A 17,632-nucleotide genomic window follows, 5' to 3' on the forward strand; every position below is an offset into this window, starting at 1 on the left:
ATTATTAAGATTTCAGTTCTGTTTCAATCAAGCATCAGTAAGAGTAGAGATCCATAGGTTCTCTAATTCAATAAATTGATTACACATGTAGCAATTAATAAATCTATGGAAAGACAACATGTGCAAATGGTTCACTTGAAAAATCCATTCTTGTTAACTATACTACTACTTTACTACTGTGGGATATTTTTAAAGGATGTATAAATATGGGTGCCGTGTTTTTCAATTTCTGGTATTTGCGGGTCAGATACGGCGCCATAGTCAAAGCAAAACTATCGTTAACACGCGTACGAGGTCATGAAACTACTCTTCGAGATGACCTTAGTCACGGTGCAGACACGTATAATTTTGTTGTATCAATTACTAACAAGTATGTGAAGATTTTTATACCGGATAGTTCTGCTAGAATAATATCTTAACGTTTCACAGACACGACTGTACCAAGCAACGCAAAACAACTGTACATACACATACATACACACACACACACTCACTCACTAACTACGTGACGATTCCCGATGAGTTGCACTTGTTCTAGCATACCGTCGTACGCCGAGAATCCACGTCCGAGGCGTAGGTAACGTTGGTGATTCCTTACCTAAATTCTGCCTTGTTTTCGCCCTCCTGTGTCTCCTGAATGACTCTATAACTTATCGTCCATTTTACTTGGCTGGCTGGTGTACCGGGACCGAGGAATTTGGGCAGGAAGCGATTATGTTTCGCCGCAATAATACCGATGTCGATATTACACAAAAGGCATGATTACAATAAAACGATCTGTTTGGGGAAACACCAAGGAGATGTGTGCTAAACTCGGCCTGCTAACGGTTTCTAAAGACCCATCATAATTTAGACAGTATACATGCACGAATAATCATGATAGTCTTTTATTTTTGGCCAAAGTGTTGCTATTATCATTTCTATACACATGATTCAAATTTCATTAGATTTTGTGGTATTATTTCTGATTCTATCAATCGACAGAAAATGGGAATTTGAAACCGACTATTATGGTTACACTGCACAAAATATTGGAAACTGGGGAGGCAATTTACCAACTTCCTTATTTGGTGAATTACCTACCTAATTTGGTAATAGCTCTGACGTCAGGCTGCGAAGGAGATCCTTTCACTCTGGAAACATGGATGCCTGTAAATTGACCTAAGTGTTGTGTGCGTTCTGTTTCATTTTGTCTGTGGAAAGCGACTTGATTCTGGCGATATCCACTCCAATTTACCGGAAAGAATAAGAACTGGTATATATTTCGACAATGTCCACTTGCGCCGATATCTTAGTAACAGTGCCAGCGAGTCTGACGGATATAAACGTCGGTGTTGTTGTGGTTTGTGCCATACTTGGATTTCTGGTCGGCTTGATTCTCACTTTCCTCATCGCAAGATGTCTGATTCGAGATCTTGCACGAAGCAGGGTAAGAAATACGCCATTATTCTGTGATATCGAAGACAGGAATAGTCTTGGTGCAGTGATCAGTCCCTTAACGTGTAGCACATACTTGCAAGCGATAGCTGTATCATAGAAATCAGTTATTCCATAGCTATAGGTGTATGTATGATAGTCGTTGTATGCAGGATTTGTGGAGTGTATTACTATTTAGTGAAAAAAAGAAGGGAGTGTGTATTTCCAGAGTTCAGCTTGCTTTGTTAATAACACTGTATTTTATTGTAAATTTTAATTGTGTTTTGCAGCTGAAGTGGAGAGCTCTTTTGTATCAACTTTAAATATTTACATTTTTATCAAATATTGATCACAATGATACTATAAACATGTTTAATTGAACTTGAAGAAACTAATACTATACAGCATCAAAACAAGAAAGAGTTATCTTTCAATGTATTATATATATTATTACAAATGTACACGTATTTTTCAGTTTAAAAAGATTTAATTTTGTCTGCAATGATAATCCCCATGGTTACTTGTTGTTGTTGTTGTATTTTATTTATTAACGTGTCCTATGTGGACTTAACGTATACATTTTTATATATGATCTGGTACAATTGTTATTACAACTTGCCACATCCAGCCCCTTGGGCTTATAAGACACAAATCCAACTTGTTGCAAAAATAAATAAATAAATAAATACATAAAGAAAGAAACATTTTTTTCAAGTGTTACTATTAAAAGATGCTAAAATGAGGAAGAGTTGTATATATTTTTGTCTGACATTGTTTGTAAAGTGTTCTGTGACCATAATGTAACCATCCAAGATGATAGAATCACAATAGAACTAGCTAGACACCAGAAACAAACTACTAGTATCAGGAGCAATAATTTATAGCTGTAAAAAAGAAAAGGACAAAAAAAGTCCTTGTTTCAGTCTGCTAGTGAATAAAATTGAATATTGTTGACATAATAAAGTTGAATTACAAAATGGCATCTCATTAATGCGTAACCTTAAATAAATACATAAAACTGCTTTAAAGATGTAAAAATGTGACCATATCAGACAATTTATTGGTCACCATTGGTTGTTTTGGCCAATGGTGATCAACGATAAATTGTCTAGAAATATGTTTGAGAGAAAATTGTTTTATATATTTTTTTTTTACATTTTTCAAACATTATGGCAGTCCTAATTTGGAGACTGACTAATGTGATAAAACGTGTAAAGTTACTATAGTTTCATCAACTCATCTGATGAGTCTAGTGATGATCACTACCGGGGGTAGATTGTTGATTCGTTTACTAAAACTATTTCCAGGCCCAGGAAGAAGAAAAGGCAATGTTGTTAGAAAATATAGCAGATGAAAGGAGGTCATCAGTTGGTAGTATTGAAAAGAAGGTAGGTGATAATAATAAAATAAGAATGAAAAAAAAATGAAGCAGAGGCTATATGTATATAAATACAAAAATATGTGTGGTTCTGTCTAGATCGTAATCTATGATTTTATTCTATTCCTAAACCACTTTCTGTATGTTATGAAATATTTACACAAGATAAAGTGCTGGAACTGCTATCACCATAGACCGTACCGGTACATGAAGTAGGGTCTATGCTATCACCCACTTGTGTAATCTACCACATCCAGTAATAATAGTTATAGTTTTGTCTATATTTAACCAAAGCCTCAATTACCAGAGTGGTAAGAATGTAAGATTTCTATTAATGTGTTTTTTATTCTGTTCACATTTCTCATATTTGAATTCTGTCACCCTATACTCAGATTTCAATTTTTCAGGATAAATCTGTAACCTTCTTAGAAATATCTCACCTGTTAAGCTACTAGTATCACACAATGCCCTATTTTAGAATGCTTTTGAAATGTAAGCCCTATAAGCCCTGTAGTCAGGTAGTGCTAGTAAATACCACAAAACATGGCCAGAAGCTGAAAACAAAGCCCTCAATAAATATGCTATCGTGTGAAATAAATATCTTTTGTGTTTTACAACCATTGGAGGACTCATTTTGTGTTTATCTCTATCAGAACAACTGTCTGCCAATAGCTGGCATCTGAATATTTCTTTGATGGTGCCCACAAGTGTAGTCGGCCAAAATCAAGTTTGATGATATTGCATTGTATTATACTCTGTGTGCAAACTGATACAATGTATCATTATCAGCAGGACTGATAGTTTTTTAAACTACCATCATGCATCTGTCTCATTGAAAATTTCAAATGCCTGCGATCAGTAAACTGATTTGTAGATAGCAAAAAATGCTCTATAAGTTGTGCAATGGTTGTAATCAAACATATTAGCATTTAGAATTCAACTTTCAGGCCTCTAGTTATAAAGCTTAAATTGCTGCCCATACATTGCTTGGCTATTGTAAAAATTACAAAACTGTCATATTGTGGAAAAGATTGAGTTAGAGATATCCCGTCCCTACCCCATCACTAGGACAACGACCAGGAAGTAACACTATGCCCCAATCCGATGAACTGTATCTTCCTACAGCCATTTGCCAATGAACATGGTGTAGATGAATCAGAAACTGGGTCTCCAAGACGACGTAGAAAAGTGACAAGACACAACAGCAATGTCAGTAGTGACAGAGAAAGTCACACCATGGAAAGATATGATGAAGATGATGACGATACACCAGGAGATGGTGTTATCTTGGCTCTTACCAAAACAACCAAGTAAGAAAATATGGTTTAGAGGTGTTCTTCTGTATGTCCATTAGTCTGTTAGTGTGTGTTTGCATATGTATGTCATGTGCACATGTGCTCATACCGTGAAAACTGAAATTTATGTACATTGAAATTTGTATATGGTAATACCATACACACCCACACACACACACACACACACACACACACTCACTCACACACACATGTGCGCGCGTGCACACACACACACACACATACACACACACACACACACACATACACACACACACACACACACATACACACACACACACACACACACACACACACACACACACACACACACACACACATATCTTGGTGTAAATCTGTATGTTTCCTCTGCGTACACGTATATGAATGAATAACAAAAAATCCCCACTTTTTACTATACAGTGAAAAGATGCAAATTGAGTTGAACGTTCAAGACATCAATGCAATTAAAGAGCTGGAAAATGAACTTCATGATCAGAAAGTTATGGTAAGTAATCAAATTGAACTGTGTATAAAATACTCTAGTTGGATATACATTAATTATTGCGCATGATTTTTCATGGTTTTATTAAACTACAACATACTGTGTGATAATTTATGTATGATTCACTATGAGTCACATAATTGTCGCAATTCTTGTCCTTGATATAAATTCAAATGTTCCCATTAACTGATGCTGTCATTTTATGAGTTGCCATTAACCACAAAATGTACTGTGATGCATGTGTGAGCAGAACTTAATACTCTCCTTTTCTGACCACTAAGGGCAGTGTTGCATAAAAAACAGATGATAAAAGACCCAGTTTGGATTAGGATTGAAGTATCAGTGTAAAAAAAAACAATTGTGTCACAGAGCTATAGAAAAAGTTGGTCCAGAACAAAAGATACATGATACGTAATTGTTATGACTCCACTGATAACATAACACTAATGTGAGAACCTGGGACTCTCTGGGAATGAAACTCGAGCCTTTAAACTTTGGTCTCTGAAGTATAAAAAAAAGAAGGTTAACAAGTTTATGAAACTCAATATAACAACTTTAGATTACTGTCATAATTGTTCATCAATGTATATAAAGTTTAGTGTTTCCCAATATACCTTACTATGTGGTGACCATTATTCTCTCTAAAGCCAATTTGACACACCACTGCTCACTGACACATATATGAATTTCTCGTGACCCACCAAAGTTTGGTGTTTTCCTGTCCCATATCATGCAGTGACCGGTGTGTCCTGTAGTATCCCATATTATGCAGTGACCGGTGTGTCTTGTCCTATCCCATATTATGCAGTGACCAGTGTGTCCTGTAGTATCCCATATTATACAGTGACCAGTGTGTCCTTTAGTAACCCATATTATGCAGTGACCTGTGTGTCCTGTCCTATCCCATATTATGCAGTGACCAATGTATCCTGTACTCATTTGATATGCCATTGATATCTTGTGACTTTTGATGTTCCCTATCCACATGCAATGACTTACAAAAACCCCTTGTTTTTATCATTTGTAATCACTGCAATATATTTGTGTTTTATTAGAGCTAGATCACACTAAGGTTATAGGTAGCTCTCCATGTCTTGTTCTACCTTGGAACTTTACTTTTATCATTGCTGTACATGTGTCACCCTATTTCCATCATTATTTCATCTATTTCATTTTGACTTTCAGACATACCTCCAAGTGATTTCAATCATACTAAATAGATGTGTATCTAAAGGCAAGATGGATGAAGATGATGCAAGCAACTTGATGGAAAAATATGAACAGGTAAGACATTTCTAAAAAAAATATCCATTCATCCATCCGTCCATCCATCCACCCACCCACCAATCTATTCATTCATTCATTTATTCATCCATCCATCCATCCATCCATTCATTCATTCATTCATTCATTCATTCATTCATTCATTAGTTCATTCATTCACAAGTGGTGTACATTTCTGCAATCAAACTGTGTCTAAGCATACATATCATTGTGATAATAGCTGTTGTTATAGTCATATAAGTATAAACACCTACACATACCAAACAAGTCCATTCAAACATTTCTCAAACTTTAAATTCTCTTTTAATTCTAGGAAATCCAAACTGAAGAAAAGAAGATCCAGACTGAATTAAAAATTGAAGAAGAGCAGATAAAACACGATGAGAAGATAGCAAAGGATCCCATCGCTTTAGAAGATGCTTTAGAAAAATTAAGACCTGCATATGTTCGAAAGATGGTAAGTGACTATAATAGAAAGACCATGATTAGAAGCTTCTAGGTCAAATGTCATTCTTGAATGACTTAGAAAATAGTAAAGAGGTGACATCTTATGAGACCATAACAATTTCTTTTTCTTCTTAAAAAAAATGAAATTGAAATCGCATGAAAACAAATTTTGAAATCAAAAGGATCAGCTAAGTGATTATATTGAAGTCAAAATAAGTACTAATAGGAATCATATTATACCATTTTCTTTCTCCTGATGGATCCTAACATTCGTTATGACTTGCTGACTGCTTCTGCTGATGGAAATTAACGTCTGCTAAAGATGAGAACCATACGAGTAAAATGTTAAAATGACTCAAGTGGGATGTCCATGTGTCACTTTTGGCAGGTTAATTTGATGCTTAGCTGTTCACATTTCAGTATGGAAGCTAACATAACTGTCCAATTGGAAACCTTATGTATCCACCCAATGTTTTCTGGACTTGAATTTTAGCTTTGCTGTGGTTGAAAACCTATGAACAGCTAATATTAGGCCAAATAAGTTGTTGGATAGTTAATGGAAAGCTATCAGAACACTAAATATTGGCTTTATTTACAACTAAGAGATGTACCGGTAATACCTAGAAATAACCAATTCTCTCATAATTATCTCTCCATAGGATAATGTTATTAGAATTCATCACTTAGAAATCCCTGACGACTTAAGTCAAAAGACAGACCTATCCCCTGATGAGGTGAGTACATGACCTTTGACATATAACCTTTGACCTATCATTAGTTGTACATATGTAAATATAAATTTTGAATAATCAGCCTGACTGATATAACTTGTACAGGTACATTTTGTTTATCCAGGTTCCCTTGATGACAGGAATAATTACTCTTTGCTAATAAAAGTAACTCAGTACAGTAGAATGTATGAAGAAAGTATTTTTTTTGATGCAGTTTATTTACATTTTTTTCTCTTTTTCATTTATGTAGATTGAGGCTGTGATGCAGAGATTAACAGAAAATATGGCAGCCTTAGACAGACATCTTGGTGATGAGGCAACAAGACAAGCAATGGTAAGTTGTACAATTCTATAGGGAGGTTCTATTTACTTCTATGTTTGCCATGACCAGACCAACCCTACATTTATTTAATCTGACCAATTCTTAATGAGTGCCCTCTGTGGTCAGAACGGGAAAAACCACAACTTCATTGGTGGTAAAATAGTGACATTACAAATATTCAGCACTGTGACATACTCTGAAAATCATCCTTTCCTAATTTTTTATGACAAATATTGATAGCATTCTTTGAATAGTTCTGTTTCTTCAGTTTTAGATTGTTGAAGTTTATGTACAAATGAGTTTCATTGAGTGCTTCAAATACTGCAATGTATTTGGCATATGTGATGAAAAGCTTAACTTCATTTTTTCAAAAATCTTGGACGTCCTCACACAATGTTTCTTTTGGAGTAATCATAACATGGCATAATATATATTGTCTGTCATCTGATTAAAATCAGTCAATATCAAATTTCATTTGGTTTTATGTTTTTATTTTTTGTGTGTAGATTTTACAAGAGAGGTTGGCAAAGAGACAGGCTATGGCTGAAAAATGGAATCGCAGTAGTGAAGAAGAAAAAGAAACTAATCATGCCCGTGTGGAAGATCATTATCAAAATATAGATAAATTGGTTGATGACAAATTGCTGCTTGAAGGGCAGAGAGACAGGTATAAATATAATAGTGCAATAATCTTCTAGCACTTGAAGGGCAGAGAGATAGGTATAAATATAATAGTGAAATAATCTACATGCACTTGAAGGGCAGAGAGATAGGTATAAATACAAATTGCTGCTTGAGGGGCAGAGAGCTAGGTATAAATACAATATTGATGGTAGAAAGTACCAAATGTGACCCATTAGGACTCCAGGAGTAGATCCAAAAATTTCATATAATAAAATAAATATGTCAACTAGTTTTGTTATGTCTGAAATTTCAGTGGATGTCCAATTTGTGGTCAAACACAATGCATCGTGTCACAGTCACTATGTAAGTTTAGCTATTACCCATACCAAGTGCCGACCACCATGTTGGATTTAGCTTATTAGCATGACATCTAGTTTAAGCATCTCTAGTTACTAGCTTGATTTCGGTAGCAAGATGCTGAAGTGTGTATTAGACAACTGCAGTTCTTTAAAGATGGAAATATTCATTATTGTATGTAGGGTGTGTTTTACATACTCTTTACATGTGAAGGTATAATATTTGTTATTTTCATTGTATTGCATACATTACAAGATTTCGGTTTTCTATTTCATAACAGTATCATGCGACAATATGAAGAAGACTTAGCAAGATTACAAGAGAACCATGAAGCTGGTAAGAAGTGAAGTCTTTTGATTTCATTATTAACATCCACAAAGCGACACTGTTCAATTACATAACCCCCCGCCTGCCCCAATACTGTTCCTAATTTTTCACACATTGACCTGCACCTTCACCTTAGAGGTCATATGCAACTGCTGTGTAACCTTTGTAGTTTTGTACATGAAGTGTCAACACAATCAGTTATAATCATATATCTTGGTTCACTTCAGGTTCTATGTTGTTATCAGAATTTTCTCATTTATAGTTGACCTTTGACCTTTGATTATCATAATCTCTATAGAGTGAAATAGTAATTTGAGATGCTTTGTATTTTTTATTGGTTGTAGAGGTATTGAGACAGAGCAGATCACTGGGAGATAAATTACGACAACATCGGGAAAAGAGAATGAAAAAACTAGACTTAAAACAGCAAGAGGAACGTGAATCACTAATCAACAAAGCAAGCCAAGTTGTCGACCCTAAAGATTTTGTTGATGTAAGTTTTACAACCATTGCTAAACTTACCTGAGTTACATTTGTTTGTAGAAAAATGTGACATTATTAGAGTGATGGACCAAGTTGGTAAAAAAGTAGTGGTGACTTTACTATTTCCAATACAAAGTTTGTTACGAATTAAAAGTCTCTTAGCACTGACCTACACGTGTGCCATCCTCACAAACCAAAATATATTTTTACTATAACAAAACCTACTGACAGCAAATGTTATATGATGTGTGTCGTTTTACAATGAGGCAGGTGTGCTGTGTGTAGGAGGAGTCTTGTACATCATCACCTAGTGATGTCAAAGTTCAACTACTTCACTTAGTGATGTCAAAGTTCAAACTACTTCACTTAGTGATGTCAAAGTTCAAACTATCCCACTTAGTAATGTCAAAGTTCAAACTGCTTCACTTCATAATGTCAAAGTTCAAACTACTTCACTTCATAATGTCAAAGTTCAAACTACTTCTCTCCTCCAGGCTTATCATGGATTATTACAACAACAAAGAGAAGAAAAGGGCCAATTCATTGAAGAACTTGACCACAAGGAATCGGAAGAACTGGAAAATCTGAGATTGGTAAGGAGGAAAAAATAATATGAGTAACAGTAATTTGAAAATTATGGGATATTTATCTTGGAAATTTGCTTTGCAAGTTTTTAGTAAAGTGTCAGTTAGTGTAATTTTCAGACATCATTGATAACAGAAAAACAAAATGTCAGAATAATCACAGAAGGATAATCTTAATTTTTAAGAAATAATGTCTTTTTTTTAATGATTTCATGAAGAATGATATCCTAAAAAATTAAGATAAAAAAAATACAGTAGACTGAATTTTTTTTTTAAATCTTGGGGAACAGATAACAAGAAACAATTTGCATAATATAATGCATGCAACTTTTTAAAGATGTGTCAATTTTAAAGAAATATTTTATTTTGTTGCAAATTCGTAGTAAGTCAATGTTTTCTTTGAATATCAACAGCAATGTGAAGCTCAGCGACAAGAAGAATTAGAGAAACATGAAGAATCTCTGTATGAACTGCTGGCACAGAGAGCTAGACTTACTGAGAAGGAAACTGAAAAACTAATGAAGAAACATGACGCTAACATGAAATCACATAATGGTAAGGAAAAAAATGGCTAGAAAGTTTGTCTTTTATTTGGCTGAATATACAGTTAAATACAAAACAGTGAAGAGATTTACAGCAAAAAATCATAATGGTACAATTCTGTTTATTCCACCCTACTTACTGAACCTAAACTTTTCTGTGTGTTAACTAGATAATATTATCTTGGAAATGGTTTTAAAATCAGAAATTGTCCAAATATATATAAGACAAGACCTGTCCTAACCTTTGGTAGTTTTGGTAGAGTCAAACTAAGACAAGATGTGTCCTAACCTTTGGTACTTTGGTAGAGTCAAACTAAGACAAGATGTGTCCTAACCTTTGGTAGTTTTGGTAGAGTCAAACTGAGCGTCACCCATCTTACATACAGTAGTCAAACCCAGCTGGTACTTGAGGGTTTTGAATCCAGACTGCAGTTGTAAGATTCACAGGAGCTAACTGATCAGCCAACCACAAAACCAGAGTGATACAAATATGTCTTTATTTGTATTTTTTGTAGATCAAATGGAGAAGGAAAAGAAACGACAACGTATGAAAGCACAGGAACAAATTGCTGAGAGAAGAAAGAAATTGGAAGATGACATGAAAAGACTGCAAGCTGAAAATAAGGCATTAGTGGATCACCAAGAAACTGCTGTCCAAAAAGTCCTTACCACTCAAACTGGTCTTGATGAAGAGTGAGTTTAATATGTCTAATTTAAAAAAGTGTATCATAAACAAAAGTATTTGTAAATACTGTTATAGATGGCGCTGTTTATTGCATGGCTAGGTATAAAGAAACTCAGAATAGCATATCATAACATAAACAAAAGTATGTGTAAATATGTTGATAGATGAATATGCTATTTAGTGCATGGCTAGATACGGGGAAACTGTTGTCCAAAAGGTTCTCATCACTGTAACTGGTGTTGATAGAAGAGTAAATAACTAATTTACCCTCAGAGTTCAGAACTATTAATTCTATACAGGCATACCGATGTACAACTATACTCTCATTTTTGGGTGACTTTTTGGTACCTGAACCAAAGACTCTGGTAGACTACACATTTTAACGACACTATTTTAGTTTACCTTTCATCTGAATTTCACAACATCTTAGAATTAGCATATTGTATTTTTAGATGAGGTGTATATTTATATATTTTTCATTTTTTTTTATCCAGGGCACGGCGTGCAATTATGATGAACCATGAGTTGAATGTACAGGCTCTGAATAATCAACTACAAATGACCAAAATGAGACAACAAAAAATGTAAGTCAATTTCAAATAGGTACCATAAACAAAATAATTTGTATATACTGTGATAGATGGCGCTGTTTATTTACTATTGATGAGTGAAAGAACATTGTCGTAAACCATAGACATTGGAAAGTAGGGCTCTGTAATGTCTAAGAGTAAACCACCAGGCAAAATTGTCCCAATTTCTTTCATTTTTGCAAGAGTGGAGAAGCTAATGTATTTTGTGTAACAGGTGAAAGTATCAAAGAAAACGAATCTTTATTATTACTAGACGCACACACATATATAGACAGAAGGACCTTGTCTTTACAGTAATTGACAAAAATCTTAATGTCACAAGTATTTTCTATACACATAAAAATGAAAAACAGTGGAGAGTAATATGATTGTACTTGATTTCAAAAAGTATGGACTCGCTGAAAATAATGGCTATGACATATAACATGAGAAAATAGTTTCTACCAGATATTTTTATATATTATATATTGAATTAGACCAAATGAAATATTCAGGTAGATTTCATCGGTATTATCACTAGCCACTGTTTTTGTGACAGACACATTGTTCGTGAGTTGTTTCAAATCTATTTTGGCTAACGTACTCTACTTTTAGATTGGAGGCAAAGATTACTAAAAGAAAGGCACACTTTGAAGCTTTGAAGAAAAAACAAGAAGAAGAAATATATGCCAAACGTGATGCTGATGAGAAAGAAATTGAGAAGCTGGAGAAGAAACATGTATGTAGTTGACTTTATGTCTTTAGTATATTTTTACAAACTGGCAAAAAAATTATGTATTGTCAATTTCTAATTTTGTATCAAAATCTGTAGTAGAAATGTATATTTTGTATCCAAAAACACACCTTATATCAATTTCCAGTTAAAACATAAATTTGTTATCAAAATCACTACCTAATATGTCATACAATCACATATTTTTTAAAACAAAGATGATTGTATATTTTAAAATGTGCCATTTATTTTAACACTCTATGCTAAAATACTTTCTTTACCAGTAAAATTAATAAATATTGAACTTGTTAGTCCTAACTGTATTTTGTAGTAGTTTTGGAGTTGGAGACAAATGTTGTAGACTTCAGAGATGTACATGTACAGGTGGCTGTCAGGTTGACAATCATCAAATCTTTATGATTCGATCTAATCAAGATAATATTCCGTTACTATGACTACAGGAGGCAGAGTTAGAAGCTGAAAAGAAGTCCATGGAGGAAGAGAAACAGAAATCTTTGTTAGAACTGAGAAGACGTCTTGCCATGGAAACAGAGGAAGCATTGAAAGCCCAAGACGAACAGATGAGTTTATTGATTGGTAAACTGACAGTGGGACAAGCTAGAAGGAAAGGTATCATTGCAAAACAGGACAAAGCTATCCAGGAATTACAGGTAAAAACAATGTACTTATTACCATGGGAAGGAAGCTATCAACAATGATAGACTAACTCTACAACAATCATTGTTGCACATTGTAAATTACACAAGTATTTGATAGTAGTGCCTTGGTTATATGGATCTCATCACCCTGTAATCAAGACACTAAATCAGGTTGAATGTGCTGCCACTCAACAAAAACTCATTATCAGAGATGACACCCTATTGTGAAGGCCCAGTACTAACATCAATACCCGTTATCAGAGATTGCACCCTATCATGAGGGTACTAACATCATTACCCATTATCAGAGATGGCACCCTGTCGTGAGGGTACTAACATCAATACCGATTTACAGCTTACCTAGCTGACCGTTGACTTAGGCCTAACTTGTAACAATATTTGTAATAGTTTGGAGTTGGAGACAAATTTTCTAGACTTCAAAGACATACATGTGCATCAAGCCAACATTTTCACACACAAATAAAGTTACAAATATTCAACTAATTTCAAAAATACAGTGACAGATTTCTTTCCTGTATTTATAATACCAGAGTCAACATTAGGAGATAAAAAATCTGTAATACTCTCTAAAACATCAGTTTCATAGGCACTCTATGAGCTCTGAGCATGTTATGTGGTTGAAGTCATCTAGTATAATGAGCATCATCTTAATCCAACCACTATTTATATGCAGAGTAGTCCTTTACCATAACTACTTGCATAGACATGGACTAATGCCGTAACGATGGGAATGCCGTAACGGTGGGAATGCCGTAACGGTGGGAATGCCATAACGGTGGGAATGCTAACCAGGTCAACTATCCAACCAACTATGAAGGCAAGGTGACAAGTAGCTCAACAATATTAGACAGTAATTGATAGATGATGAAATAAATTATATAAAAAGTAAAACAGAGATATTGTAGATTTATATGTCTTCTTTTCATAGGAGCAACTGACAGAAGCTGTTGCACAAAATGAAGAAGGTGATATATCAGGTAAACAGACAGAAAGGATTTTAGATCGACATTTACAACAAGTCGAAAACTTACAAGATAGAATGGCTACAGAACGGGAAAATCAGATGAGAATGCTGAAGGAAAAATATGAAGCAAGGAAGTTGAAGAGAGAAAGGTATGCTGTTTTGTTCTACATTTCTACTTTTGTACTAATATTAAAGATGACAAAGTTCCCATACACACACACATGTGCACACACACACACACACACACAGACACACTCTCACACACACACACACACACACACACACACACACACACACACAAACAAACACATATGCACACATGCACACACACACACACACACACACACACACACACACACACACACACACACACACACACACACACTAAGAGGACACAAAATCCCCCTTAGCATATCATATTTTGCACAATTAAATTAATGTATATTTTGATCTTTTTTGTACAACTAGGGAAGTCAGTGCAAAACTTGCCCAAGAAGCAAGAGTACCTCCACCACAACCAGGCAGAAAACAAACTGTGTAAGTGACATTAATAAAAAGTATATTGTTGAAGTAAAGTTTTGTAAAGAAAATGTACACACCAATTAGGATAGTATGAAAATGTTACTAAGCCAAACACGAATATAACATTATACACTGTATTGGCAACTGTATTTTTTCTGTGGTGTAAGCTTCATCATGGAAAAATAGTTTATGACAAAGCTATTTGTTCATAAATGTGTATTTTACTCTTCTAAAATGTCTGACTGGAATATTTTTAAAAATACATCCTCAATAATTCATATGGGCACAATAAACAAGTGTTTTGTTTGCTGTGTGTTGCACATCAAATTGATAAAAACAAAAGACATCAGTTATATTACTATAACATTAGGGGGCGCTGTTTATCTGCGAGCCAGTGTGGGTGCAGCATTTTATGGGTTCTGAGCTATCATGTCTATTGTATATGTCACAACCCAATGTATTTGTCCACCATTGTATATTCCCTGTTTCAAATTTAATTTTATCAATAATTTGTGTTCCATTCAAAATGTCATTCTTTTCTTAAAAAACACCACAAATTTTTTTTTCAAACAGATCTGCTACTGGCGTCCTGAACAAATTGTTTATGGAACAGAAACACAAAGTAGCAATGGCTGAAATGGAAAAAGATCTGAAACTAGAAATGACCAAACAGAAAGAAGAATTAGACCAGGAATTGGAAGAAAAGATGAAGGAAGAACTGCAGGTTAGTATAATAATAATAATAATGTTAGTTTTTCAGAACAAAAAACAGCTTGACTCTATAACTAGTTTTGCATCATGAGCGGGCTTTTACAAGAAGTTTTTATATGGTACTTTCCTACACTGCTAAAAGTGCAGTACAATTGTTACCCCTGGCACAGACCTATAGTAATACAATGGCCCTTTATACTTCCTCAACTCCCCAACTCCCTGGGGAGAACACAATCTATCACAGCATGTAGGATTAAAAGTATTCCCATTGCAACCTCTATCCTACCAGGTCCCTAATTATACAGCTGCATTGACTTAGGCACAATTATGATTCAAATCTTGCATTGCATAGTTTGACCACTTGGAGTGCTGTTTAGAAGCAGTTTTTAGACCAGAAGTGAGGGCCAGAATAGATAACAATGAAATATTTGCTTTCAATTAATTTGAGACACTTTTTTTGTTTTATCAGGATCGTGAGAAAGATTTATTATCACAGCTGGCAGTAGTTGGAAATCTGAGTAAAGAAGAATTAAATCAGATGGTACAGCATGCTGTACAAGGTGAGATTTATGTGATTTTAAAATATACGATAGCACCATCTTGAGTTCCCAAGTGTTTTCTGTTGGTTCATCTTTATTCTCAACCCTTAAAGACATTGACTTGGTTTTGCTGTATGAAGCACGCCCTCACAAAGCCATAAAGTACAATTGTCCTGCAGCTTATCGACTCGTCTGTAAGGTACGCCGTGACGGTGCGCCCTCAAACATCGGCCAACCCCTAGGAGGCCGGTGAGGGCGAAACGTCACGACGTATCTTACAGTCTACTTATCGACCAAACAGAAAGCCCTGACTAACTTAGCAATAATGTTCAGCATGTTTACTGTTTGTATACCATACAACTATTCAATTTTTAAAGTTGATTGTTATTCTGGAGTTTTCTCACTTTTTTTTCTCTTCTTTTTATAAAATAAATGTACAGAGGGCGGTGGAGGTGAGAAAGAGGCTCGTAAATTGACTCGTGATCTGACACAGCGAATCAAAAGTGCCAAATCTAGACGTGATGTAGATTTCAGTGATGAGGATGAATATGAAGACTACAGTGCAAGAAGAAAGAAAGGAAAAAAGAAATAATAAAAACACAGGAATCAGGATAAAGAAAACTTTGTCAAATATTTTTGTAATGACTGTACATAATCCATACAATATTGAGATTTGTAGAATACACTATCAGAAATCGTTCTGTGCACAAAGGAAAATTTGACCAGTAGTTGATAGGTGCCACCATTTTAGTTGGATGCCATTCATTGTTAGAAAAACCATTACACAGATCGTTCATCAGTTTCCACTTCTACCATTTGAAGCCTGCCCTCTTGTGGTCAGAAGATCGGTTAGAATTTATCAATAATTTGTAAAAACATAACTCTGAAAATAGTTTTAATTTTCGTAAAAAAAATAGCTGCATCTGTTCGATACATCTGTGAAAAAGATGTAATATTCTGATGAATATGAAATTTTTCTAAATTATTAATTTGGCAAAAAATAGCTGTATTTTTTGGATTGTTTAGGAGTTATCAATATTTAACCCTTTTTAGTACAAAATATGTCAATGAAGTAGGAGACATGATTTTGAAGATACATTTTAAAAATATGATATCGGTAAACTCTGTCTAAAATTAAGTTTCTCCATGACATATATTCTTGAAAAGACAAACTTTTGGTCATATAATTTTGGCCAGCACCGAGAGAGTTATTTGTACTCGTGAAGTCTTATATCGTCATAAACCACAGGCCTCATTACGACACCGTCCTAAACGTACTTCCAAGTCATGTTTCGTTGCATCAGCAGGAGTATGTGTTCTGGTTTGTGAGAATAAAGTCTTGTGAAGAGACTAATTCATATGAGACATGTGCAATCTAACAAGTGAAGTCACTGAACTAACATGATCAAATTTTCCAAGATCACATCTGTTTGGCTTTTTATATAATTACACTGATTCATTGGATAACTTTAATTCTTTTTACTTGTAAGAAATATAATGATAATTATTCACCATGGCATATAATTCTTTTTTTTCCTTCCATATTTCATGCATGGAATATAATAAAAAATAATGAATATAATAACAAAGATATTTTTGATAATTCTTGATATGTTTTGTATATTTTGTACATAATGTACATTCTTGTATGGACTTTTACTGTTTGTAGTTGAAATGTCTTTATAGAATAAAGGATATAACTGTACAGAATACCAGGTCTGTTGTTAAACTGCCATAATGAATGGTTGTCATCAGAGTGTGTGTGTGTGTGTGTGTGTGTGTGTGTGTGTGTGTGTGTGTCCCATGTGTGTCTCTAATATATAGGTAGGTATGTATGTATTATATGTATGTATATATATATGTGTGTGTGTTTGTGCCCAAATATATATGTAGCTATGTATGTATTATTTGGATGGATGGATGTCTATATCCATAAT

General features: G+C 34.4%; 2 protein-coding genes across 3 annotated transcripts in view; one reads left to right on the top strand and one right to left on the bottom strand.

The window, feature by feature from the left end:
* The window catches only part of LOC144446076 (uncharacterized), a 32,076-nt gene extending 31,314 nt beyond the window's left edge, over nucleotides 1–762 (bottom strand). Inside the window, exon 1 of the mRNA XM_078135765.1 lies at nucleotides 599–762. The gene's annotated coding sequence lies outside the window, so the exon portion shown is untranslated. The remainder of the gene's footprint in view (nucleotides 1–598) is intronic.
* Nucleotides 314–17,384, top strand: LOC144446077 (uncharacterized). Of its 2 annotated transcripts, none has more exons than XM_078135766.1 (22): nucleotides 314–1,429; nucleotides 2,724–2,804; nucleotides 3,863–4,104; nucleotides 4,510–4,594; nucleotides 5,777–5,875; nucleotides 6,189–6,332; nucleotides 6,982–7,056; nucleotides 7,304–7,387; nucleotides 7,882–8,042; nucleotides 8,637–8,692; nucleotides 9,028–9,176; nucleotides 9,661–9,759; nucleotides 10,164–10,305; nucleotides 10,808–10,985; nucleotides 11,472–11,561; nucleotides 12,162–12,285; nucleotides 12,741–12,950; nucleotides 13,888–14,072; nucleotides 14,392–14,460; nucleotides 15,019–15,169; nucleotides 15,626–15,716; nucleotides 16,136–17,384. In XM_078135766.1, exons 1-22 carry the CDS (start codon nucleotides 1,271–1,273, stop codon nucleotides 16,285–16,287), a joined length of 2,826 nt encoding a protein of 941 aa, XP_077991892.1. In that variant the 5' UTR covers nucleotides 314–1,270; the 3' UTR covers nucleotides 16,288–17,384. The 2 variants fall into 2 exon arrangements, with proteins under 2 accessions (XP_077991892.1, XP_077991893.1); XM_078135767.1 differs by having other exon boundaries at nucleotides 316–1,429; nucleotides 3,920–4,104.
* Nucleotides 17,385–17,632: the final 248 nt, after the last annotated feature.

This window comes from Glandiceps talaboti, chromosome 15, assembly GCF_964340395.1.
Source record: "Glandiceps talaboti chromosome 15, keGlaTala1.1, whole genome shotgun sequence".
Taxonomy (NCBI): domain Eukaryota; kingdom Metazoa; phylum Hemichordata; class Enteropneusta; family Spengelidae; genus Glandiceps; species Glandiceps talaboti.